This window comes from Gorilla gorilla, chromosome 10, assembly GCF_029281585.2.
Source record: "Gorilla gorilla gorilla isolate KB3781 chromosome 10, NHGRI_mGorGor1-v2.1_pri, whole genome shotgun sequence".
NCBI lineage: Eukaryota > Metazoa > Chordata > Mammalia > Primates > Hominidae > Gorilla > Gorilla gorilla.
In genome coordinates this window covers 148,296,391-148,322,342 of record NC_073234.2, presented here as the reverse complement: position 1 = coordinate 148,322,342, position 25,952 = coordinate 148,296,391, and the positions used below count along the sequence as shown (strand labels likewise).

Here is a 25,952-nt window from a genome sequence, read left to right as displayed (position 1 = left end):
CACCTGAAAAAAGGTGCTCTTCCAGTTTCTAACTCCCTGGACTCCCTCATTGGAACTGAAGCTCACAGATGTTTCAGCTGGACTAGTTTAGACTTTTCTGTATTTTAAAAGGCAGTGTTGACGCTCAAGGATTCAAATACTTGATCATTTTGTTTTGGAACCATTAGCTTTGTAGCCGAGGAATGTACTCAGCAGAACTGAAGATTTAATTGGGCAAATTAAACCCGCGTTGGCACTTTAGGAGTTGGGAGTGTTCAAGGTGGTGGGAGGTAGACGGGGAATGAGTCTCTGTCTTCAGGGATCTCGCCATGTAATGGGCACAGACGCAATGGCAGACATGACGTTCTGTGGTGGAGGCCACATGAGGTACAGTGATGGCAGAGGGGGTGGACGAGACACTTTACCTGCGGGGCCAGGAGGGTCTGCACGCGCAGGCACACACGGTCGGTTCCTTTACCCGAGGGGCCAGGAGGGTCTGCACGCGCAGGCACACACGGTCGGTTCCTTTACCCGAGGGGCCAGGAGGGTCTGCAAGCGTAGGCACACACGGTCATTTCCATATCATCACCCCACCCCCGCAAGGCAGAAGCAAAGACATCACAAAGCAAAACGCAAGTTTTCTTTTGCTAGGAAATTTTCAAGAGGACCAGATGTACAGGGTACCAGTCGAGTCCACATTCCACCGTGTGTAGTCCTCCGTGCCGGTTTGTAATTCATCTGTCAAAGGGGCAAGCCTGTGATAAGCAGCCATCATTTAGCTGATGCTCCTCCCCTTGTTTTGTGGGTGTCTTCTCCATTCCCAGGTGGGCGTGGCCGGCTGACCCCCAGTTCTCTTGGAGTGTGTCTGGGATTGTAGCTGAGGGGCAGGCTTGGTGGAGATCGCAGTGTTTTTCCTGGAAAGTGATTTTCAGAGGGTTCTGTGCTGTGTATAAGGACAGGTGTGTAGTTCAGATCCCTGCCTAGGCTCTAAGGCGCATTTATCACCCACCCACCTGGAAAATCCAGGGATGAAAGATGTTACTAGATGATCATAGACGCAGACATGAGATTGAGAATTCGTTGCACACAGGATTAGCTTTTGACCAGCCTTGGTAACTTCCTTCACTTCTGTGCTTCAGACATTGCTTTAATCTTTAAATATTTTTATGTGCCAGGCACCCTGAGTCAAGACATCTAGGATCCTTTGTTTACAGTAGTTTCTTGATTAGCTATGCCAGATTTATAGTTACTAATGTTAGGACACATTTCTATTCACAGTGCTTTCTGGTTACAATCCCTTAATGCTAGTTTTACACTAATAGCATACGTAACCTTTTAATATTCTGAACAACACTGTTATGAACTCATAACTGTCTCTGGCCTGTAGGATGCAAGGTGGCAGAGAGGAATGGTGGATTATTATAGTTATGAGCAGATACTCACAGGTCTGCATGCCCTTCAGTGAGTCATTGACTGTGTCAGTGGACTGGGTTACACCCACCACCCATGGGTTTCCTCTTTTACGGGTGACCAGTCTAGATGGCAGATAGAGTAAAAACCCCTAGAAAGACAGGCACGTCCTGCTGCGGGGTCAGTGACACACATGCTCTCAAGGACCAGCCCACGTGGGCTTCTCTTTTTTTTGTTGCTTTTGTTTTTTGAGATGGAGTTTTGTGCTTGTCTCCCAGGCTGGAGTGCAGTGGCACAATTTTGGCTCACTGCAACCTCTTGTCTCCCAGGTTCAAGTGATGTTCCTGCCTTAGCCTCCTGAGTAGCTGGGATTACAGGCACGCGCTGCCATGCCTGGCTAATTTTTGTATTTTTAGTAGAGACGAGGTTTCACCTTGTTGGCCAGGCTGGTCTTGAAATTCTGACCTCAAGTGATCCACCCACCTTGACCCCCCAAAGTTACGGGATTACAGGCATGAGCCATCGCACGCAGCGCTTTTTTTTTTTTAGACGGAGTTTCCACTCTTGTTGCCCAGGCTGGAGTGCAATGGCGTGGTCTTGGTTCACTGCAACCTCCGCCTCCCAGGTTCAAGTGATTCTCCTGCCTCAGGCTCCCAAGTAGCTGGGATTACAGGCGCCTGCCACCACGCCTGGCTAGTTTTTTGTATTTTTAGTAGAGATGGGGTTTCACCCTGTTGGCCAGGCTGGTCTCAAACTCCTGACCTCAGGTGATCCGCCCGCCTTGGCCTCCCAAAGTGCTGGGATTACAAGCATGAGCCACCGCACCCGGCCCCATGTGGGCTTCTTGTCTATACCTTCTGTGTGGGATTTGTAAGCTAGAGGCGAAGGTTGTGTAATGTTTATCATGAAAAATGTTAAACACAGAACATAATGTAGGTTAATATGAAACTGATTTTAAAGGAATAAATGCCAACATTTCTGCAGAATGAATGGAAGCTCATGCTAGTGTCTTACCTGTTGATAAGGAAATGAGTGAATAATATCACCAGCACATTTCAGGGTGGATAATCACTTGCCAAATGTTGGGCAAAGTTTTGCTCCTCTGAATGTAGCCCGGCAGGGCAGGCTGAGAGAGCTAACCCAGCTAGAGGTAAAGACGGGAACAGGCCCTGCCGTGAGATGCCCTCTCTGTGCCCCCACTCCAAGGCAGCTGCCTTTCTGGTGTCCTTGTACACCCTGTATACAGTTACCGTATCCCACGGCACCTGCTTTTTAAAGTTTTGTTTCTCTGGATCTGAGCTGTCCAACCTGAAGGGGTGGGGCTGCCGGCAGGAGCCGTGGCCTTGGGCAGAGTCATTCACTGGCTGAGAGGGGGGCCTGTGAGTCTGGTGTTGTAATTTTTAAATTGTTTTTGAGTTGGGATCTCCCTCTGTCACCCAGGCTGCAGTGCGGTGGTGCGATCTCAGCTCACTGCAACCTCCGCCTCCTGGTTTCAAGTGACTCTCCTGCCTCAGCCTCCCGAGTAGCTGGGATTACAGGTGTTCACCACCACACCCGGCTATTTTTTGTATTTTTAGTAGAGGTGGGGGTTTCACCATGTTGGCCAGGCTGGTCTTGAACTCCTGACCTCAGGTGATCTGCCTGCCTCGGCCTCCCAAAGTGCTGGGATTACAAGGGTGAGCCACCGCGCCTGGCCCAAATTAATTTTAAATAAAATTTAAAGCTCAGTTGCCCTGTGTGACACCTACTCCACAGATTCAGAGCTGCGCTGTCCCAGCAGAATGTTCTTTAGTTGGCACCGATACAGACATTAAGCTTCAGGAAAGGGCCCAGTGTGGCTGGGTCAGCATTTTAGCCTCAAAACCTAGGATGTTGTGGGTGCTCCAGGATTATTTGCTGAATGAAAAAGTTTGTATTTGTTTCTTGTACGTATGCAAATTGAGAACCAAATGCTAATTTTGTAATTGATACTTGAAATCTGACAAGTTTCATAATACATTTTGTCTCTCTCTCCTGTCAGGTATCATGATATTAGCTGGTTTGACATCAAGCCATTTGTGAGTCATCAGATCTTCTCCTGAAAATGGGAGACACAGTAGGGCCCCTCCCAGGAGCTCTTGGCTGTTGCTGATGGCAGAAACCAAGCTTGTCCAAGGTTCACTTGTAGCCCCACAGCGTCAGCTCAGCTGGTGTCGTCCTGACCATGGACGGCGCGTCGGCCGAGCAAGATGGCCCCCAGGAGGACAGATCCCACAGTGGCCCCTCGTCTCTCCCCGAGGCCCCACTGAAGCCCCCGGGCCCACTGGTGCCACCTGACCAGCAGGACCCACTGGTGCCACGTGACCAGCAGGACAAAGCCCAGTGTAAGTCGTGAGGTTCCTCTGTGTGCTGGTCATAGGAGGACCTGGTGTTGAGGGAGGATGTGGCGTTGAGACCACTGTGAGCTTTTCACTTAATTCAAAGTATTTTTTTTTTTGAGACAGAGTCTCGCTCTTTCGCCCAGGCCGGACTGCAGTGGCGCCATCTCAGCTCACTGCAAGCTCCGCCTCCCGGGTTCATGCCATTCTCCTGCCCCAGCCTCCTGAGTAGCTGGGATTACAGGCGCCCGCCACCGCGCCCGGCTAATTTTTTGTATTTTTAGTAGAGACAGGGTTTCACCGTGTTAGCCAAGATGGTCTCGATCTCCTGACTTCGTGATCCGCCCGCCTCAGCCTCAGCCTCAGCCTCAAAGTGCTGGGATTACAGGTGTGAGCCACCGTGCCCGGCCCAAAGTATGTTTTAGTAACTGAATGATGCCACCTTTAGATCAGGCACATTCCTGCTAAACAGAACTCCATTAAACGTGTGGGGCAGCAGCAGTGTTTCCCTGAAGGGATCTATGGGTCTTTGTCGTGTTCTCTGCCTAGAATTCTACCTTTTTTTTTTTTCGAGGTGGAGTTTTGCTCTGGGTGCCCGGGCTGGAGTACAATGGCGAGATCTCGTTTCACTGCAACCTCCACCTCCCGGGTTCAAGCAATTCTTCTGCCTCAGCCTCCCGAGTAGCTGGGATTACAGGCATGCGCCACCACGCCCAGCTATTTTTTGTATTTTTAGTAGAGATGAGGTTTCTCCATGTTGGTCAGGCTGGCCACGAACTCCCAACCTCAGGTGATCCGCCCACCTTGGCATCCCAAAGTGCTGAGATTACAGGCGTGAGCCACTGCGCCCAGCCTTTTTTTTTTTTTTTTTTTGAGACGGTGTCCTGTTCTGTCGCCCAGGCTGGAGTGCAGTGGCGCCATCTCAGCTCACTGCAACCTCCGCCTCCTGGGTTCAAGCGATTCTCCTGCTTCAGCCTCCCGAGTAGCTGGGACTACAGGCACCTGCCACCACGCCCAGCTATTTTTTGTATTTTTAGTAGAGACGGGGGTTTCACCATGTTGGCCAGGCTGGTCTCGAACTCCTGATCTCAAATGATCCACCCACCTCAGCCCCGCAAAGTGCTGGGATTACAGGAGTGAGCCACTGTGCCTGGCCGAATTCTGCCTTTTTGATTGGTCAGTTGCTGAATTTGTAATAGCTAGAATTCAGAAGTCGTCCCGTAGGGATCTAAGGATTACGGAGCACAGTGTTACGTTAGCCCCCTGGGTTATTCACGTGTTAGAGGGAAAGGGTGACTTAGTTATTCACTCAGTTCTCATGCCTCTTCCTGGCCAGGAGGTTCAGTGCTTTAAAACTGTAGACTACAGATGTGCTAATTTACTAGCAGAAATCACAGTCTAATTCCTGTGAAATGATACTCAGGCACTTAGGATGGCTTTGCTGGTCCTTGCTACATAAGCATCAGGTGAGGCAGATAACAACTTAGAGGCCCAAGATCAAGAGTTCTGAGACCCGCGGCCGTGGAACCTGCTCTTAGATCTGCTGCTCAGGAGCAATGTGCCCTTGAGCAAGATGCTTGGTTAATCTCAGCCTCTGCCCCTTTTTCTATTTTAAACATTTTATTACTGTTTTTACAGTCAGGGTGTTGCTCCATTGAGCAGGCTGAAGTGCAGTGGTGTAATCATAGCTCACGGCAGCCATGAACTCCTGGGCTTAAGTGATCCTCCTGCCTTGGTCTCTGGGGTAGCGGTGACTATCAATGCGTGTCAGCATGCCTGGCTGATTTTTTTTTTTTTATGAGACGGAGTTTTGCTCTTGTTGCCCAGGCTGTAGTGCAATGGTGCGATCTCGGCTCATCGCAACCTCCGCCTCCCGGGTTCAAGCGATTCTTCTGCCTCAGCCTCCTGAGTAGCTGGGATTACAGGCATGTGCCACCATGCCCGGCTAATTTTGTATTTTTAGTAGAGATGGAGTTTCCATGTTGATCAGGCTGGTCTTGAACTCCCAATCTCTGGTGATCCCCCCACCTTGGCCTCCCAAAGTGCTGGGATTGCAGGCGTAAGCCACCGCGCCCAGTTGCCTGGCTCATTTTAAAAACTTTTTGTATAAACAGTCTTGCTGTTGCCCAGGCTGGTCTTGAATTCCTGGCCTTGAGTTATCCTTCCACCTTGGCCTCCCAAAGTGCTGGGATTACAGATGAGAGCCACTGCACCTGGCCAACCTCTTTTTTTGTTGTTGTTGTTTTTTGTTTTTTTGAGACAGAGTCTTGCCCTGTCACCAAGGCTGGAGTGCAGTGGCACGATCTTGGCTCACTGCAATCTCCACCTCCCGAGTTCAAGCGATTCTCCTGCCTTAGACTCCCAAGTAGCTGGGATTATAGACGCGTGCCACCACGCGTGGCTAATTTTTGTCTTTTTAGTAGAGATGGGGTTTCGCCATGTCGGCCAGGCTGGTCTTGAACTCCTGACCTCAAATGATCCACCTGCGTCGGCCTCCAAAGTGTTGGGATTACAGGCGTGAGCCACCGCGCCCGGCCTAACCCAGTAACTTTTATCTGAAATGCAAGGTTCCCCCTCTCCCAGCAGTGGAGCTCACGGGTCCTTTGCATGAAAGGCGTCTCAGTGCGTTGGTGGGGTGCCCGTGGTCTGGCTTCCTGTCTGGCACCCCTGCTTTTATTCTGGTTTTTCTTTCGGGAGGCATGACAGTAAGTATCTGCTGTTAGTTTGAACTCACATTTGCAAGTGAAAGAAACCTTTTTTTTTTTTTTTTGAGACGGAGTCTCGCTCTGTTGCCCAGACTGGAGTGCAGTGGCGTGACCTCAGCTCACTGCAAGCTCCACTTCGCGGGTTCACGCCATTCTTCTGCCTCAGCCTCCCAAGTAGCTGGGACTATAGGCGCCCGCCACCACGCCCGGCTAAGTCTTTGTATTTTTAGTAGAGATGGGGTTTCACCGTGTTAGCCAGGATAGTCTCGATCTCCTGACCTTGTGATCCACCCACCTCAGCTTCCCAAAGTGCTGGGATTACAGGCGTGAGCCACCGAGCCCGGCTAAGAAACTCATTTTTAATTTGCTTGAGCAAAAAGCAAATTTGCTGTCCTGCATGCACGTGGGATCTGAGGAATGCTGACCCCTGTGAGACGCGGGGGGTGTTGCCGGGCCTCCAGAGCCACCGGAACCAGGACCAGAACCCCCTGAGGACCCTGCCTCCCCCTTCACATGTCTTGGTTCTTTGACTGTGAACTGGCCCACCCACCAGTCAGCAGTCAGGGGGCAGGGAAAAGACTGAAAATCACTTCATTGAAAGAAATCTTTGTTCCATTTGATGAGGAAATATGTTTTAGTTTGTGTTGTGGGTAATTTGTATATAATCATTTTAGTGGGTGAACTGAGGTAACACGTGGGTATAGAATTGTCACTGGTCCAACCCAGGCCTTTACCTAGCAGGCTGTCATCAAGCAGAAGCGCGGTTCTGGGCTGTCTCTGCTTCACGGGTGGTGTGATGACATCATCCACCTCTTCGCCTTAGGGTCCTCGCCTTGGAGGATAAGCTTAGGCTTTGAAATGACTCCAAAATCAGCCTTTGTAAATGTGAGGCTGTGACTCTGATTAACACTGCTGTTACCAGTGCCTGCTAGAAAGATTGTCAGCTGTGTTTTAAGTGTTTGTGGTTTTTGCTTGTTTTAAACTGGCGACTTTCGTAAGATTTCTTATTGGTTTTACTTAAATGGAAAGGAAACATTGGCTGGGTGCGGTGGCTCACGCCTGTAATCCCAGCACTGTGGGAGGCCGAGGCCGGTGAATAGGGAGGAGTTTGAGACCAGGAGTTTGAGACCAGACTGGCCAACATGGTGAAACCCCATCTCTACTAAAAAGACCAAAAATTAGCCAGGTGTGGTGGTGGGCGCCTGTAATCCCAGCTACTCGGGAGGCTGAAGCAGGAGAATCGCTTGAATCTGGTGAGTGGAGATTGCAGTGAGCTGAGCTTGTGTGACTGAACTCCAGCCTGGGCAGCAGAACGAGACTCCGTCTCAAAAAAAGAGAAGAGGAAATGTTACTGTCGTTACTACATAAATTCTACAGCCAAGAGCGTGGAGGAGTGGAGGGCGGGTTCACCTGAGAGTGTGGAAGAGTGGAGGGCGTTTCACCTGAGAGCGTGGAGGAGTGGAGGGCGTTTCACCTGAGAGCGTGGAGGAGTGGAGGGCGTTTCACCTGAGAGCGTGGAGGAGTGGAGGGCGTTTCACCTGAGAGTGTGGAGGAGTGGAGGGCGGGTTCACCTGAGAGCGTGGAGGAGTGGAGGGCGTTTCACCTGAGAGCGTGGAGGAGTGCAGGGCGGGTTCACCTGAGAGTGTGGAGGAGTGCAGGGCGGGTTCACCTGAGAGCGTGGAGGAGTGGAGGGCGGGTTCACCTGAGAGTGTGGAGGAGTGGAGGGCGTTTCACCTGAGAGCGTGGAGGAGTGGAGGGCGTTTCACCTGAGAGCGTGGAGGAGTGGAGGGCGGGTTCACCTGAGAGCGTGGAGGAGTGGAGGGCGTTTCACCTGAGAGCGTGGAGGAGTGGAGGGCGTTTCACCTGAGAGCGTGGAGGAGTGGAGGGCGTTTCACCTGAGAGCGTGGAGGAGTGGAGGGCGTTTCACCTGAGAGCGTGGAGGAGTGGAGGGCGTTTCACCTGAGAGCGTGGAGGAGTGGAGGGCGTTTCACCTGAGAGCGTGGAGGAGTGGAGGGCGTTTCACCTGAGAGCGTGGAGGAGTGGAGGGCGTTTCACCTGAGAGCGTGGAGGAGTGGAGGGCGTTTCACCTGAGAGCGTGGAGGAGTGGAGGGCGTTTCACCTGAGAGCGTGGAGGAGTGGAGGGCGTTTCACCTGAGAGCGTGGAGGAGTGGAGGGCGTTTCACCTGAGAGCGTGGAGGAGTGGAGGGCGTTTCACCTGAGAGTGTGGAGGAGTGGAGGGCGTTTCACCTGAGAGCGTGGAGGAGTGGAGGGCGGGTTCACCTGAGAGTGTGGAGGAGTGCAGGGCGGGTTCACCTGAGAGTGTGGAGGAGTGGAGGGCGTTTCACCTGAGAGCGTGGAGGAGTGGAGGGCGTTTCACCTGAGAGTGTGGAGGAGTGCAGGGCGGGTTCACCTGAGAGTGTGGAGGAGTGCAGGGCGTTTCACCTGAGAGCGTGGAGGAGTGGAGGGCGTTTCACCTGAGAGCGTGGAGGAGTGGAGGGCGTTTCACCTGAGAGTGTGGAGGAGTGGAGGGCGTTTCACCTGAGAGCGTGGAGGAGTGGAGGGCGGGTTCACCTGAGAGCGTGGAGGAGTGGAGGGCGGGTTCACCTTAGAGCGTGGAGGAGTGGAGGGCGTTTCACCTTAGAGTGTGGAGGAGTGGAGGGCGTTTCACCTGAGAGCGTGGAGGAGTGCAGGGCGGGTTCACCTGAGAGCGTGGAGGAGTGGAGGGCGTTTCACCTGAGAGTGTGGAGGAGTGGAGGGCGGGTTCACCTGAGAGCGTGGAGGAGTGGAGGGCGTTTCACCTTAGAGTGTGGAGGAGTGGAGGGCGTTTCACCTGAGAGCGTGGAGGAGTGGAGGGCGTTTCACCTGAGAGCGTGGAGGAGTGGAGGGCGTTTCACCTGAGAGCGTGGAGGAGTGGAGGGCGTTTCACCTGAGAGTGTGGAGGAGTGGAGGGCGGGTTCACCTTAGAGTGTGGAGGAGTGGAGGGCGTTTCACCTTACAGGAAGGACGTGGACACCAGAGAGGGGCTGTGGGCCTTATCCTGGCCACCCCGCCTGTGGGACGGGGCCCATGGGCTGCTCCTGTCAGAGTGAAGCCTTTGTGGGATGAGAAAGTGCCGTGCTCATGAGCGTGGATCCTCTTCTCTCCTACTCCAGCTGCATGTCTGAAAAGCGACGTCACCTTGTTGTTAAAGCCATGGTTGTCCAGCGTGCTCTGTCTTTCCAGGTGCCGAGGTAAACAGAGCTTCCACGGAAGGGGAAAGCCCGGATGGACCTGGCCAGGGAGGCCTCTGTCAGAACGGGCCAACGCCACCCTTCCCAGACCCTCCGTCGTCTCTCGATCCCACCACAAGCCCAGTGGGCCCTGATGCCTCTCCAGGTGTGGCTGGTTTCCATGACAACCTAAGGAAGTCTCAGGGAACTAGTGCTGAGGGCAGTGTTAGAAAAGAAGCTTTGCAGTCTCTCAGACTCAGTCTTCCTATGCAAGAAACGCAACTGTGTAAGCATCCGTTACCCCGCTTTTCCCACCCTCCACGTCCGCGTCGCTCAGCCCCTTGGGAGCAGGTGCCCTGCGCACTCGCTGTCTGAGCTGTTGTGTGCCTGTGCCTGCCGTGTGCCGTCCGAGTCCCACGTGGGGCTGTGAGTTTAGCAAGGAGAGTTTCAAGTTAGAGAGTGAAGATGCAGGTGGAGTCAAGGCTCTGCTACGGTCTGACTGGCAGCAGTGCTGACACTTTTGCGTTAAAGGCCAGCTTGCATGTCCTGTGTCACCCAGGTGCTTGGTAAGCAGACGGTGGGCATCCAGTCTGTTGTTGTTTTGGTTTTTTTTGTTTGCTTTCTTTTTTCTGAGACAGAGTCTCGCTCTTTCGCCCAGGCCGGACTGCAGTGGCGCTGTCTCGGCTCACTGCAAGCTCCGCCTCCTGGGTTCATGCCATTCACCTGCCTCGGCCTCCCGAGTAGCTGGGACTACAGGCACCCGCCACCAGGCCCGGCTAATTTTTTGTATTTTTAGCAAAGATGGGGTTTCACCGTGTTAGTCAACATGGTCTTGATCTCCTGACCTCATGATCTGCCTGCCTTGGCCTCCCAAAGTGTTGGGATTACAGGCGTGAGCCACCAGGCCCAGCCTGTTTTGTTTTTTAATTAGAGTCAGGATCTTGCTCTGTCGCCCAGGCTGGAGGCCAGTGGCAGAGTCAGAGCTCACTGCAGCCTCTGCCTCCCAGGTTCAAGGGATCTTCCTGCCTCTGCCGTCAAGTAGCTGGGACCACAGGTGCATGTCACCACACCTGGCTAATTTTAATTTTTTTTGTGTGTGTAGAAACGGGGTCTCACCATGTTTCCCAGGCTGGTCTTGAACTCCTGGGCTCAAGTGATCGTCATACCTTGGCCTCCCAAAATACTGGGATTATAGGCGTGAGCCACTGCACCTGGCCTGCAGTATATTTTTAAAAATTTCTTAAAACTAAATAACAACAACAAAAAACCCCAAATTACTGAAATCAGACTGCATTTCACATGTGTTTATTTGAAACAATTCTGAAAACTCACTGCCAGCATTTAAGTTGAGAAGTAGCTTGTAAAAAAGTCTAGATTCCTGATTTTTTTCAACTTAGTTTATTTACTTTGGGGTCCTGAAGTTACAGATGTGTGAGCTCTGGCCCAGGTGTCTGGGGCAGCAGCGCTGGGTCTACGTGCACGCCTTTGCGGGATGCCCCTGGTCACCTGTTCCTGCGGGCGCCTGGCCCTGAGCCTATCTCCTGCGTCAGTGTTTGGTTGAAACCCTGCTTATTTTGCCGACTTATATAAATATCTGCCTGGTGGCCGTAGGCCTGAATTTGCCACTTATGGTCTAGCCATCCGGACCACTTTGCCTTGTGAAAAGGACTAGAGATCTTTTCAGTGATAAAATGTATAAACCAATAATGGTACATTTACAGTGAAATTCTTGATGACTGCTCAGATGTTAGGGATTATTTAGGACAGTAGCTGCTCATCTCCTCAGCATCTACCTGTAAGGAGGATGTCATGTGTAAAGCGTTGCTGTGTGATTACGCTTTCCTACTCTGGTCGGCACCCAGGCCGTCGGGCGGTGTCTGCTGATGGCTTAGGAAGGATGAGGCCACACACTCAGTCCTGGGAAGTGGAGCCCTGGGTTTGTAACTATAACACGTTGGCACGTACCATGCAACTCTTTCATCACCTACAATGAAAGGTCTGGGTTTTAGATATTTTAAATTCTGGTTTTGGCTAAAAAGTTGTAAATTTTCCCCTCCTGTTCCGGAGCATGACCTCGGATTGGAGTCTTGTCTGTCTGGAAACTGAGGTAACCCGCCCCCAGCCCTGGAGGGCGGAGCCTGTGCAGCATTTACCCTGCAGTGAGGCCTGGCGCCAGGCTTCAGCCATTTGAGTACCGCCAGAGCCTTATCGTGATGTGACTTGTTACTGCAGGAGCTGAGATGAGGTGTGCGTCAAAGCGGACCCCAAATGTAACTGAGCAAAGAAATGCACTCGGGGTCTCATGACCCCACGACGGCTGAGCTCCTGTGGCTGGGTACTGCCTGTAGCTCCACGGTGCCGGCGTTTCACATTCTCCTCCCAGCGGGGTCACGAGAACCTGCTGTGAAGCCAGGGCAAGTTGCAGCGTGGTGAGAGCTGAGCCTGCCTCAGAGTGCTCGGCACGGCTCCAGCTTTGAACCCAGTTCTTTCTGTTGTTAAAAGGCACTTGCTGCCGGGCACGGTGGCTCACGCCCATAATCCCAGCACTTTGAGAGGCTGAGGTGGGCGGATCACCTCAGGTTGGGAGTTCGAGACCAGCCTGACCAACATGGAGAAACCCTGTCTCTACTAAAAATACCAAAGTAGTCAGGCGTCGTGTTGCATGCCTGTAATCCCACCTACTCAGGAGGCTGAGGCAGGAGAATCGCTTGAACCCAGGAGGCAGAGGTTGTGGTGAGCCGAGATCGCACCATTGCACTCCAGCCTGGGCAACAAGAATGAAACTCCGTCTCAAAAAAAAAAAAAAAGGCCAGGCGCGGTGGCTCACGCCTGTAATCCCAGCACTTTGGGAGGCCGAGGCGGGTGGATCATGAGGTCAGGAGATCGAGACCATCCTGGCTAACATGGTGAAACCCCGTCTCTACTAAAAATACAAAAAATTAGCCAGGCATGGTGGCGGGCGCCTGTATTCCCAGCTACTTGGGAGGCTGAGGCAGGAGAATGGTGTGAACCTGGGAGGCGGAGGTTGCCGTGAGCCGAGATCATGCCACTGCAGTCCAGCCTGGGTGACAGAGTGAGACTCCATCTCAAAAAAAAAAAAAGGCACTTGCTGCCATTTCCTGTTTTACCAGGGGAATGCCCCAGGCGGGGTGTACTCATCACGGGATCACAGATCCAGTGCCTGGCCACTGTGTCTTCTGTGAGGTAGATCCCGCCTGTGGTCCGTGTCCGGGGCTCACAGTTCTCTCTTGATCTAGAAATTGTCCTTCCAAACAAGATGGCTGTGCATTGTTTAGGTGTAAAGTATATGGGTAATTAAGTACAAAATGACCAAGTTCTTGTGCCTGATTGTTCTGCATCCTGGTATTTTATGAGTTTCCAAATTGCCATTTTCCCACTGCAGGCTCTACAGATTCTCCCCTGCCCCTGGAGAAGGAGGAGCAGGTCCGACTTCAGGCTCGGAAGTGGCTGGAAGAGCAGCTCAAACAGTACAGGGTGAAGCGCCAGCAGGAGAGGGTGAGTCTCCCTCTCCCGAACAAGCTCATGGAAAGCTTCCTGTGCCAGAGACAACTGTTGGTCCCACATAACCCGGGGATCTGCCATTGGCTTCTCTGAGCTGCCATGGGCTCAGGGGCCTTCTTTTGCAACAAGCACATTTTATTTCTAAATCTGCCAATTGAAAAGCAAAGAAAGCAAACACAGGTGACCTCAGAGGTACTGTGGGTTCAGTTCTGGACCACCACAAAAATGTAAATATTGCAATAAAGCAAGTCCTACAGTGTTTTTGGTTTCCTAGTGCATAAAGAAGTTATGTGTATACGCTACTGTAGTTTACTAAGTGTGCAGTAGCACTGTGTCTAAATAAAACTGATGTACCCACATTAATTTGAAAATGCTTTATTACTAAAAAATGCTAACGATCATCTGAGCCTTCAGCAAGTCGTAATCTCTTTGCTGTTGGAGCATCTTGCCTCAAGTTTGATGGCTGCTGACTCATCAGGGTGGTGGTTGCTGAAGGTTGGGCTGTGGTAATTTCTTAAAACCGCACTAAAGTTTACCATATCTTAGAAAAGATGTCTCTGTAACATGCGGTGCTATTTGGTGGCATTTTACCCATTCAGGTTTTATCCTGAGATTGCAGCAATTCCATCACATCTTCAGGCTCCACTTCTAGTTCTAGTTCCCTTGCTGTCTCCACCACATCTGTAGTCAAGTTCTCCACGGAAGTACTGAATCCCTCAACGGTGTCCGTGAGGGTAGAAATCAGCTTCTTCCACACTCCTGTTAATGTTGATATTTTGACCCCTCCACCCATGAATCATGAATGTTTTTAATGGCGTCTAGAATGGTGAATCCTTTCCAGAAGGTTTTCAGTTTACTTTGCCCAGATCCATGAGAGGAATCACTATGACTATGGCAGTTGTACCCTTACAAAAGGTATTTCTTAAGTAATAAGACTTGAAAGTCAAAACTAGTCCTTGATCCATGGGCTGCAGAAGGGATGTTGTGTCTGCAGGCAGGAAAGCGACATTCACCTCCTTGTACGTCTCCATCATCCATGGGCTGCAGAATGGATGTTGTGTCCGCAGGCAGGAAAGCAACATTCACTTCCTTGTACATCTCCCATCAGAGCTCTTAGGTGATCTGGCGTATTGTCAATGAGCAGTTAAAAAAATATATATATATATATATTTTTTTATATATATATATACGTGTATATATACACGTATATATGTATACGTGTATATATATATACGTATATATACGTGTATACGTGTATATATATATACGTATATATACGTGTATACGTGTATATATACGTATATATACGTATATATGTGTGTATACATATACGTATATATACGTATATATGTGTGTATACATATACGTATATATACGTATATATGTATGTATACATATACGTATATATGTATATATGTATGTGTATATATATATGTGTGTGTGTGTGTGTGTGTGTATATATATATATGTATATGTATTTTGAGACAGAATCTCGCTTTGTCACCCAAGCAGGTGTGTAGTGGTGCAGTCTTGGCCCACTGCAACCTCCGTCTCCCTAGTTCAAGCAATTCTCCAGCCTCAGCCTCCCGAGTAACTGGGATTAAAAGCACGTGCCACCATGCCCGGCTACTTTTTTTTTTAATTTTTTTTTTTTTTTTTGAGAGACGGAGTCTCACTCTGTTGCCCAGGCTGGAGCGATCTTGGTTCACTGCAACCTCCACCTCCCAGGTTCCAGTGATTCTCTGCCTCAGCCTCCTGAGTAGCTGGCACTACAGGCACCCACCATCGCGCCCAGCCTGTGTCATGTTTCAAAAGGATCTCTTCAGTAGAAGATGATCAATAAAATCACCAGCGTGTTCTTCTTATACCTTTAAGGTTATGTTTTTAAATACTTTAATCTGGCTGGGTGCAGTGGCTCACACCTATAATCCCAACACTATGGGAGGGTGGGGCGGGCGGATTGCTTGAGGTCAGGAGTTTGAGACCAGCCTGGCCAATGTGGAGAAACCCCGTCTCTACTAAAAATACAAAAAATTAGCCGGATGTGGTGGCACACCCCTGTAGTCCTAGCTACTCAGGAGGCTGAGACAGGAGAATCGCTTGAACCCAGGCGGCAGAGGTTGCAGTGAGCCAAGATTGCACCACTGCACTCCAGCCTGGGTCCATCTCAAAAAAAAAATAAAAATGCAAGTATGAAAAATCAAGAGTTATCCTAGCAGTTGTAAGATTAGTGGGAAGTGTAACATTTATAACAACAAAAAGGATAAACTGAGAAGTAAGTTAGAATGGCCGCAGAGGGCCTGGGTTCTAGATGGGGGTGGGGTAGCTGCTCTGTTGAGGGGCGTGCATGTAGGGTCCAGCCCCACAGGATCGGTGGGTTTTCTCCCTGTGTGCGGAGACGAGAGAGTGTAGAAATAAAGACACAAGACAGAGATAAAAGACAGCCGGGCCTGGGGGACCACTACCACTAAGACGTGGAGACCGGTAATGGCCCCGAATGTCTGGCTGTGCTGTTATTTATTGGATACAAAGCAAAAGGGGTAGGGTAAAGAGTGTGAGTCATCTCCAATGATAGGTAAGGTCACGTGTCCACTGGACAGGGGGCCCTTCCCTGCCTGGCAGCCGAGGCAGAGAGAGAGAGAGGGAGAGAGAGAGACAGCTTATGCCATTATTTCTGCATATCAGAGACTTTTAGTACTTTCACTAATTCTGCTACTGTTATCTAAAAGGCAGAGCCAGGTGTACAGGATGGAACATGAAAGCAGACTAGGAGCATGACCACTGAAGCACAGCATCACAGGGAGACGGTTAGGCCTCCGGATAACTGTGTGCGGGCCTGACTGATGTCAGGCCCTCCACAAGAGGTGGAGGAGTAGAGTCTTCTCTAAACTCTGCTAAGTAGTGGGTGTTTTTCCTTGACACTGACACTACCGCTAGACCGTGGTCCGCTTGGCAACGGGCGTCTTCCCAGACGCTGGCGTTATCGCTAGACCGAGGAGCCCTCTGGTGGCCCTGTCTGGGCATAACAGAAGGCTCGCACTTGTCTTCTGGTCACTTCTCACTGTGTCCCCTCAGCTCCTATCTCTGTATGGCCTGGTTTTTCCTAGGTTATGATTGTAGAGTGAGGATTATTATAATATTGGAATAAAAAGTAATTGCTGCAAACTAATGATTAATAATATTCATATATAATCATATCTAAGATCTATATCTGGTATAACTATTCTTATTTTATATACTTTATTTTACTGGAACAGCTCGTGTCCTCAGTGTCTTGCCTCAGCACCTGGGTGGCTTGCCGCCCACACGTGCAAGCAGATGTGGGCAGACGGAGGAAATTATGGATTTAAGGTGGTTATAGTTCAACAGAATGTGCTTCCTTTTTGAAGACATTTTTTTTTTTTTTGGAGACAGGGTCTCACTCTGTCACCCAGGCTGGAGTGCAGTGGCATGATCTCGGCTTATTACGACTTCCACCTCCTGGGTTCAAGCGATTCTCCTGCCTCATCCTCCCAAGTAGCTGAGATTACAGGTGTGTGCCACCATGCCTGGCTCATTTTTTTGTATTTTTAGTAGAGATGGGGGTTTCAACATGTTGGCCAGCCTGGTCTTGAACTCCTTACCTCAAATGATCTGCCCGCCTCAGCCTCCCAAAGTGCTGGGATTACAGGTGTGAACCACCACGCCCGGCCTTGAAGAAAATTTCTAAGTTTATCCAAAAAAATAAACTGGAGAGTAGCCAGGAAAGTTCTGTTGAGGAAGTCTGTGGGCGGCAAGCCACTCAGGCACCGAGGCAAGAGACAGAGGACACGGGCTGTTCCAGTATAATAAAATATAAAACAAGAATAGTTACACCAGATATAGATCTTAGATATGATTATATATGAATATCATTAATCATTAGTTTGTAGCAATTACTTTTTATTCCAATATTATGATAATCCTCGCTCTATAATCATAACCTAGGAAAAGCCAGGCCATACAGAGATAGGAGCTGAGGGGACATAGTGAGGTGTGACCAGAAGACAAGAATGCGAGCCTTCTGTTATGCCCGGACAGGGCCACCAGAGGGCTCCTTGGTCTAGCGGTGAAGCCAGCGTCTGGGAAGACGCCCGTTACCAGGCGGATCGTGGTCCAGCGGTAGCAAAAGGTGTCAAGGAATAACACCCGCTACTTAGCAGACTGGGAAGCGGGGGTGGGGTGGGGGGGGTGTCTCCCTTTCCCTGGGGGAGTTTAGAGAAGACTCTGCTCCTCCACCTCTTGTGGAGGGCCTGACTGATGTCAGGCCCACGCACAGTTATCCGGAGGCCTAACCGCCTCCCTGTGATGCTGTGCTTCAGTGGTCACGCTCCTAGTCCGCCTTCATGTTCCATCCTGTATACCTGGCTCTGCCTTCTAGATAGCAGTAGTAAATTAGTGAAAATGCTAATAGTCCCTGATATGCAGAAATAATGGCATAAGCTGTTTTTCTGTCTCCTCTCCCTCTCTGCCTTGGTTGCCAGGCAGGGAAGAGCCCCCTGTCCAGTGGACACGTGACCCACGTGACCTTACCTATCATTGGAGGTGACTCACATTCTTTACCCTGCCCCTTCTGCCTTGTATCCAATAAATAACAGCACAGCCAGACATTCGGGGCCACTACCGGTCTCTGCGCATTGGTGGTAGTGGTCCCCCGGGCCCAGCTGCCTTTTCTCTTGTCTCTTTGTCTTGTGTCTTTATTTCTACGATCTCTCATCGCCGCACACAGGGAGAGACCCACTGACCCTGTGGGGCTGGTCCCTACAGAAGTCTGATGAGGAGGTACTTGCTGGGATGTGTTTTAAACGTGTTGAGGTCACCGAAGAGTGTGCTTTAGACCAGAGGTGGTCATGCTGGTCACTAGAGTGGGGCCTTGCGGCAGTGAGACCACCACGGATCGGAGGCCTGGCCGCACCCTGTGTGGTGAGGGGCTGGGGAGGCTGGGGAGGTGGTGCTCTCTGGTTGTCAGCGGAGGGAGTAGTGATCGGTGCCACCTTTCTGAATGGCAGTTTTAAGAATGCTGCTTGTGGATTTTAAATGTAATTTTTGTACTTTTGTTTTCTTCTCAGTCCAGTCAACCTGCAACCAAAACGAGACTTTTTAGCACGCTTGATCCTGAGCTCATGTTAAACCCAGAAAACTTACCAAGGGCCAGTACCCTGGCTATGACAAAAGAATATTCCTTCCTGCGCACCAGTGTCCCTCGGGGGCCTAAGGTGGGCAGCCTGGGGCTTCCGGCACATCCTAGGGAGAAAAAAAGTTCCAAATCAAGCAAAATCCGGTCTCTGGCCGATTACAGAACTGAAGATTCAAATGCGGGGAATTCTGGGGGAAATGTCCCGGCTCCCGATTCTACCAAGGGTTCCCTGAAGCAGAACAGAAGCAGCGCGGCGTCCGTTGTGTCTGAGATCAGCCTGTCCCCCGACACTGACGACCGTCTGGAGAACACCTCCCTGGCTGGAGACAGCGTGTCTGAGGTGGATGGAAATGACAGCGACAGCTCATCGTACAGCAGCGCCTCCACCCGAGGGACCTATGGCATTCTGTCGAAGACAGTGGGCACGCAGGACACCCCGTATATGGTCAACGGCCAGGAGATTCCTGCGGATACCCTGGGCCAGTTCCCCTCGATTAAGGACGTCCTCCAGGCCGCAGCCGCTGAGCACCAAGACCAGGGGCAGGAGGTCAACGGGGAGGTGCGGAGTCGGAGAGACAGCATCTGCAGCAGGTGGTGGGGACAGCAGAGGTGGGCGGGGCGGGTGGAGGTGGGTGGGGCCAACAGAGGGGGCGGGGTGGGCAGAGGTGGGTGGGACGGTAGCAGAGGGGGCGGGGTGGGCAGAGGTGGGTGGGGCGGTAGCAGAGGTGGGTGGGACCAACAGAGGGGGCGGGGTGGGCAGAGGGCCTGGCCTGAGATGTTGCTTCCGGGGCCCACGGCTCTCCGCACTGGAACAGGCGATACACAGCTTTTCTTCCTGATTCTATCCTTAGTCTTGACGTGAACATTTAATTCATAACAAGTCTGCTGCTTTTCAAGCAGTAGAATTAGATCAGCAATGGTCTGTGTTACTAAAATACCCAGTCTCCCGTTTACATAGACTTGTCACTAAGCTGCACGACGCTTGCATGTCTCATGTTTCTGTAACAGTTCCCACTGCGTGAGGTGCCAACTGTTGGCAGGAATGTTCATCCGTGCATTCATGCAAGCCTCAGCTCTCTACTTAAATCTCTTACTTAATTTTAAAAAATTGGGAGAGAGCAGCAGGGGTGTGTGGAATTTGGAGAATGTGGAAGAGTGTGAAGGAAAATAAGGATGGCTCGCACAGGCCTGACCCGTGCCTTTGTCCCCAGTGTGTCCTTGGAGAGCTCTGCAGCAGAAACACAGGAGGAGATGCTGCAGGTGCTCAAAGAGAAAATGCGACTCGAAGGACAGCTGGAAGCCTTGTCACTGGAGGCGAGTCAGGTAACGGACGTTCGACTGATGTCTCAGCGTGCGGCGAAGTCGGAAAGCATGTGTGGCTCCTCTGTTGGGCACGAGGTTTCACAGATGTGGTTGGGAATCAGCCGCCGCAGCATGTGTGGCAGCCGAGCGTTCTGCATCTTTACGTTTTTTGTCTACTTGTCAGCCTTAGAAAGAGTTGTGAGTTTTCTGCCTCATCGTGCGTGGGTGTGTTTCTCCCTGCGTCTCTACCAGAATATTTCCTAGATGTTAGGTGTCTCACAGTCCATAAGAGTCAAATTCTCTTGGTGGGTTGCAGCTTTTTCTGGCATGGTGAACCTTTTTTCTTTGTAGTGATTTCTGCTTTTTCTGATACTAATTGTGCTGTATCAGAGAAAGCTGCACACGCTGGCTTGGTTAGCATGTGCCAGAAACATCATTTTCCATCCCTTATTTCAGCTCTCCTTTGTCATTTTGTCGTATGCACTTTATCCACAGTGAAGAGCTAGGTATTTATCTTCTGTCGGCAGTTGAGTAAATCTGTTCAGTGGGGTTCAGCTGTCCGCTTCTGGCGTGGGAGCGTGAGAATGCACCCAGGCCCTGAGGTGACACAGCTGAGGGAGCCTCCTGCGGCCTGCGAGGCCGCAGAGCAGGACCGGAGCTGCTCACAGTGTCCGGAGCTTGCCTTGCTAAATGCACGCCTCATGTGGAAGATGGTTTTCTCATACAACATGGTCCTTGGACACAAACCAACCAGTTTGTGACACCTAAAGCTGTGTCTACAGAAGAGGTGATTTCGGCTGTTTTGAGGCTAATTCTGGTTGTACGGCCGTCACTTCTCCAGTGTTACAGCGTGAGCCTCCCGCCATCGGATGCATTTCCCCTCCTCTGTGTAGCCACTCTCTCGAACGGTAGCTTGCTGTCACTGCACTTTGTCTTCTTATCCTCCTAGGATCACTGATTGGTCCTTCGGTTGCATCCACACCAAGATCGTGAGGGTTGTTTCAGGTGTGGTTGTTGCTGGCCCCTTGCTCTAGGGTCTCCTGGAGTTTGTGGAGTTTCTCGATTGCTTTGGGTGTTTGTTGTCTTGGTGATGTGTGAACTGGATCCCTGCCCCTGTAGGCCTCAGCGTGGGGGCAGGTGGTGGGGCGATTTCCTCTGGCGATTATCTGCTGCTCCTGGGACCACACAGCACTGCCGTGGCCACTCAGGACTGTGCTGTGTCCCGTGGCTCTGGCTGGAGCCGCACTTAGGAGGCAGCCGCCTTTCCCTGCCTGTGTTTTTTGCCCATTTCCCCCCAGATCTGAATCCGCTTTTAATTTCTCAGGGGTCCCTCTACACGTCTGGCATTCTGTGTGTGTGCGCATACGTGTGCACCCGTGTACACGTTTGGTGTTTTGAACACGTTTCCAGTGTCCTCGCAGGAGATGGGTGCTTCCCCAGCCCTGCCCTAGCGCTGCCCTGTGCAGGTGCAGTTGGGCCCAAAACCATTGCAGGCTCCATGTGCGTCCTGGGCCTGTTTGGAAAGTCGCCTTTTTCTGTGACGGCTGTGCTGGGAGAGCGCCTGGGGGTCTCGGGGTCCCCTGTCAGGCCCTGGGAGAGCACCTGGGGGTCTCGGGGTCGGTCCCCTGTCAGGCCCTGGGAGAGCACCTGGGGGTCTCGGGGTCCCCTGTCAGGCCCTGGGAGAGCACCTGGGGGTCTCGGGGTCCCCTGTCAGGCCCTGACTGACTCGCTGGTTGTGTTCCTGTTAATACACCGGATGGAAGTGACTCGTTTTCTTAAAATCATTGTGGTTGTTGGGATCTTTTCAGGCACTTAAAGAGAAGGCTGAGCTGCAGGCCCAGCTGGCCGCCCTCAGCACGAAGCTGCAGGCGCAGGTGGAGTGCAGCCACAGCAGCCAGCAGCGGCAGGATTCGCTGAGCTCGGAGGTGGACACCTTGAAGCAGTCGTGCTGGGACCTGGAGCGAGCCATGACCGACCTGCAGAACACGCTGGAGGCAAAAAATGCCAGCCTGGCGTCGTCCAACAACGACTTGCAGGTGGCCGAGGAGCAGTACCAGAGGCTTATGGCCAAGGTAGAGGACATGCAGAGGAGCATGCTCAGCAAGGACAACACAGGTGAGGCCGGCCCTGGCCACGCCCTCCCCCTCCCTGACTGGTCCCTGCTGCTCCCTCCTCCTTCCTCGACTGGCCCCCGCCACGCCCTCCTCCTTCCCTGACTGGTCCTTGCTGCTCCCTCCTCCTTCCTCAGCTGGTCCTTGCTGCTCCCTCCTCCTTCCTCGACTGGTCCCCGCCACACCCTCCTTCCCTGACTGGTCCCTGCCACGCCCTCCTCCCTGGTGCTGACAGCTCTGTCAGCATGTGACTGTGCCTGTGAGGGTTGCATTGGTTTATAATTTACACATAAGGAGGCTGCTTTTCTAAAGGAAATACAAGTTTTAGTTGAACTTGTGGAATTGTGTACATTTTTGTGTGCACATCCAGGGGAATGAATTAGGTCTTGGAGATTGACCTTGGACCCTGGAGTATCTGCGGTGATCCTGCCTCAAAAGTCCAGCGTTATTTGGGAGTGTAGAGCTGCCCACTTATTCCACAGAATTGCAGATTCCATTTAAAATATTCAAGAACAGCTCCTCGACTGTCCGTCTGGCAACCTTTTCTCCCTGGATGCAGTGCGTCGGTCCAGCTGCCTCCCTATAGGGCTTGCCCAGAGAGTACAAGTAGGGCAGTGGATCGCGGAAGCCGCGGCGGGCTTCCATGTGGCTTGGCAGCACGCCTTCCACCCGCTCAGTCCCCGCCCGGGCCAGTCCCAGAGCTCACACTCCAGTGCCCAGCAGGCACGGAGAAGACTGTGGTTAGCCTGCTCAGAGCAAGCGTGAACAGGAGTGGGAAGGAGAGGGCGAAGCAGGGTGGGAAGGTTGAAGACAAAGCCCGAGGGGTGTAGAGTGACCCGGCTCCAGAGTCTTCCCAGGGAGGCCGCTTGCTGGGCTTGTCTCTCAGGTCTTGGGATCTCCTGAGCCAGGGGTCCCTGGTGCGGCCGCCATGAGGGCTGACTGCATGTGAGCCGGTCCGCCCATGAGGCTGTGAGACTGGGTCTTGGATGACACAGAGGAAGGTGACAAGCTGGTGTCACAGGCTGCATTCTAATCCTAGGAAAGAGAAAGCCGGCCGAGAGGCAGTAGTACTCTTGGAATCGCTTTAATATTTTAGTCCTTGAGCATTTCGTGATACCCAATCCCTTAGGAAAAACCATGAAACCCAAAAAGTTCTCAACACTGAAGTAGTTTGGGGCCCTGTGGGTTGCCACGCTTCACTTGACCAGTGATCGGGGGGCGGCAAAACCAACCTGAACTTTGGTGAGGCCGCCCAGTCCTAACCGGTGTGTTTAAGTTGGGATTAGCCACACAGATACCCTTGCTGTTTGTTGATGGCTGGTAGACATCGTTGGGTCGAAGACAGAGCCTCGGCGTCCACGACAGTTTTCACAGATTTCCTAAGTGTGAATTTGCCGACTTGATTAAATTTGTTTGAACCACAAACTCAGTATTCATGGACACGTGTGGAGCAGCAGAGTACGTGAGTCATCCTAGGCGCCCGCTGAGGAGGACAGGATACTCTGCCTGCCTTTGTGCTAGCCCGGGCTGCAGGCAGTTCTTTCCAGGGTCATGTTTACATGTTTGTGCTTTGGGGGGTAATTTTGCAGTTAAAGATGGCCCCAAACACTGTCTAGTGTTTTTTGTTGTTGTTGTTGTTGTTTTGTTTTGTTTTTGAGATGGAGTTTCACTCTTGTTGCCCAGGCTGGAGTGCAATGGCGCGATCTTGGCTCACCGCAACCTCTGCCTCCCAGGTTCAAGCGATTCTCCTGCCTCAGCCTCCCTAGTAGCTGGTATTACAGGCGTCTGCCACCACGCCCAGCTAATTTTGTATTTTAATTAGAGACAGGGTTTCTTCATGTTGGCCAGGCTGGTCTCGAACTCCCGACCTCAGGTGATCCGCCCGCCTCAGCCTCCCAAAGTGCTGGGATTACAGGCGTGAGCCACTGTGCCCAGCCAACACTGTCTAGTGTTTTTAAACACAGAGAGGATGTGAGGTGTTTTATGGAGAAGATGTACTTCATTTTTTTCTTTTGGTTTATTTTTTTCAATTCATCCTGTTTCTATTTTTTTTAATTTTATTTTTATTTTTAAAAATTCATTCATCTTTGAGATGGGTTGCTCTGTTGCCCACGCTGGAGTGCAGCGGTGCAGTTGTGGCTCACTGCAGCCTCAAACTCCTGGGCTCATGGGATCCGCCCGCCTCAGCCTCCCAAGTGGCTGGGACCACAGATGCATGCCACCCCGCCTGGCTAATTTTTTTTTTTTTGGTGGGGGGGGGGGGGAATCTCGCTGTGTTGCCCAGGCTGGTCTGGATCTCCTGGGCGTGCACCCCTGTGCCCCCTGCACCCCCCATGCCCCCTGCACCCCCGTGTCCGGCCACTGTTATTTCCTAGAGAATCTTTGCTCAGGCTTGTTGGCTGAGTTGCTGTTGGCCGTGAGCTCGGTGTGAATGAATCGACGCTATGTATTGAATCGGTGTCGTAAATGGAAACACTGAACAGAGGTTATGTATTGATGAGCTGGTGAAGATGCTGTGAGCAGAGGCCTGCAGGAACCTCACCCTGCATTTCTGCCAGGAGCGGCATCTCTCAGCGCCCACTGATCCCGTGTTCATGGCGACTTCATGGAGTCAGCTATGGGGAATAACCGGAACTGACTCATTCTTGGTCTCCCCTGAGAGTCCCGCCTTGTGTCCCGCACGCGCGGAGCTGCGGACTCTCCCGTTGGCCGTCACTGGCCTGAGCCGCTGTGCTTGCCCCATTTCAGTGCACGACCTGCGACAGCAGATGACAGCCTTGCAGAGCCAGCTTCAGCAGGTGCAGCTGGAGCGGGCGACGCTGACCAGCAAGCTGAAGGCGTCGCAGGCGGAGATCTCGTCCCTGCAGAGTGTCCGGCAGTGGTACCAGCAGCAGCTCGCCCTGGCACAGGAGGCCCGCGTCAGGCTGCAGGGGGAGATGGCCCACATCCAGGTACGGCCCCCAGCTACCTTCCAGGGCAGGTCACGCTTCTTGCCTTCATGTAGAACGGTGCTTTTTCCTGAGATTTTTCTGTTTTTAGAGTTCACAGACATGTTTTTGTTTTTAACCTGCTGTCTAGCCCACCCCGTGTCCCATGTAGGATGTGTCCTATGCAGGACGTGTCCCGTGGGCCCCCCCACGACCTTCTGACGTGGGAGTCCCACAGCAGCCTCTGCCAGCATTTTCAGTTCCAAAGCCTGTCTTGCTAGGCATGGTGACACATGCCTGTGAATCCTCATCTGCCTGGGTCTCGGGACCCTCCCACCCTGGCCTCCTGACTCGGCACAGTGGTGCTTGCCTGTGAATCCTCATCTGCCTGGGTCTCAGGACCCTCCCACCTCAGCCTCCCCACTCTGCTGTGATGTCTCACAGGCGTGCGGTGCCAGTGGGGTTCTCTTCCCGGTTGGAGCTTTTCCTTTCCCTGCTGCCTGAGCCCTCAGTGATACATGGGGACCACGTCTTCCCAGCAGGCCTTGCATTTTCTACGTCCTGTTGGAAAACTCTTTCCTCTCCCGTCCACTCGTTAGCGGGCACAGCCCATGTCCAGCTTGGTCCCGCATATGTGGGAGTGTGTGTCCGTCCAGGCCTGTGCCTCGGCCCACAGCAACTGCTTCGTGTGCTGGAGACGCCCAGACCGACAGGTGAATGGTTCGAGTGCACCTCGATCCGGGTCGCAGCACCTGGACTAATTAGGATGACCTCAGAGATGCTGAAGAGTACCTTTGGTCAGCCTCAGTCTTTTTGTTTTTGGTTTTTTTTGAGACTGTGTCTCACTCCGTCACCCAGGCTGGAGAGCAGTGGTGCGATCTCAGCTCACTGCAGCTTCAACCTCTCAGATTCAAGCTATTCTCCTACCTCAGCCTCTTAACTAGCTGGGATCACAGACATTTGCCACCATGCCCGGCTAAGTTTTGTACTTTTTGTAGAGACAAGGTTTTGCCATGTTGCCCAGGCTGGCCTCGAACTCCTGGGCTCAAGTGATGCCTGCCTCAGCCTCCCAAAGTGTTGGGATTACAGGCGTGAGCCACCGCACCTGACCTGTTATTTTTTAATTAGCTGTGGAATTTTTTTTTCCCAGATAAAATATTATAAATTTATTAAAACTTTATTTCTCAAGAGGGGAACGTGAAATACTAATTCCACCAAATGTTCCTTTTACATCTAGAGTTACAAATATACACAATAGAAGTTTTCTTCAATTTT

The 25,952-nt window shown here is 51.8% G+C and overlaps 1 protein-coding gene across 16 annotated transcripts in view; it reads left to right on the top strand.

Annotated features, from left to right (window-relative positions):
- GOLGA3 (golgin A3) overlaps positions 1-25,952 on the top strand; it is a 62,442-nt gene that overhangs the window by 3,451 nt on the left and 33,039 nt on the right. For 6 of the 16 annotated variants that reach the window (XM_055357716.1, XM_031000705.3, XM_055357718.2 and 3 more), the window contains 7 exons: positions 3,410-3,752; positions 9,674-9,946; positions 13,064-13,176; positions 18,270-18,928; positions 19,549-19,660; positions 21,448-21,754; positions 24,499-24,701. In XM_055357716.1, the coding sequence (XP_055213691.1) occupies positions 3,593-3,752; positions 9,674-9,946; positions 13,064-13,176; positions 18,270-18,928; positions 19,549-19,660; positions 21,448-21,754; positions 24,499-24,701 (1,827 nt within the window). In that variant the 5' untranslated portion in view covers positions 3,410-3,592. Of the gene's footprint in view, positions 1-6; positions 804-3,409; positions 3,753-9,673; positions 9,947-13,063; positions 13,177-18,269; positions 18,929-19,548; positions 19,661-21,447; positions 21,755-24,498; positions 24,702-25,952 lie in introns of those variants that run through there. The other 10 variants (XM_055357721.1, XM_031000710.3, XM_063694517.1 and 7 more) reach the window with 4 other exon arrangements.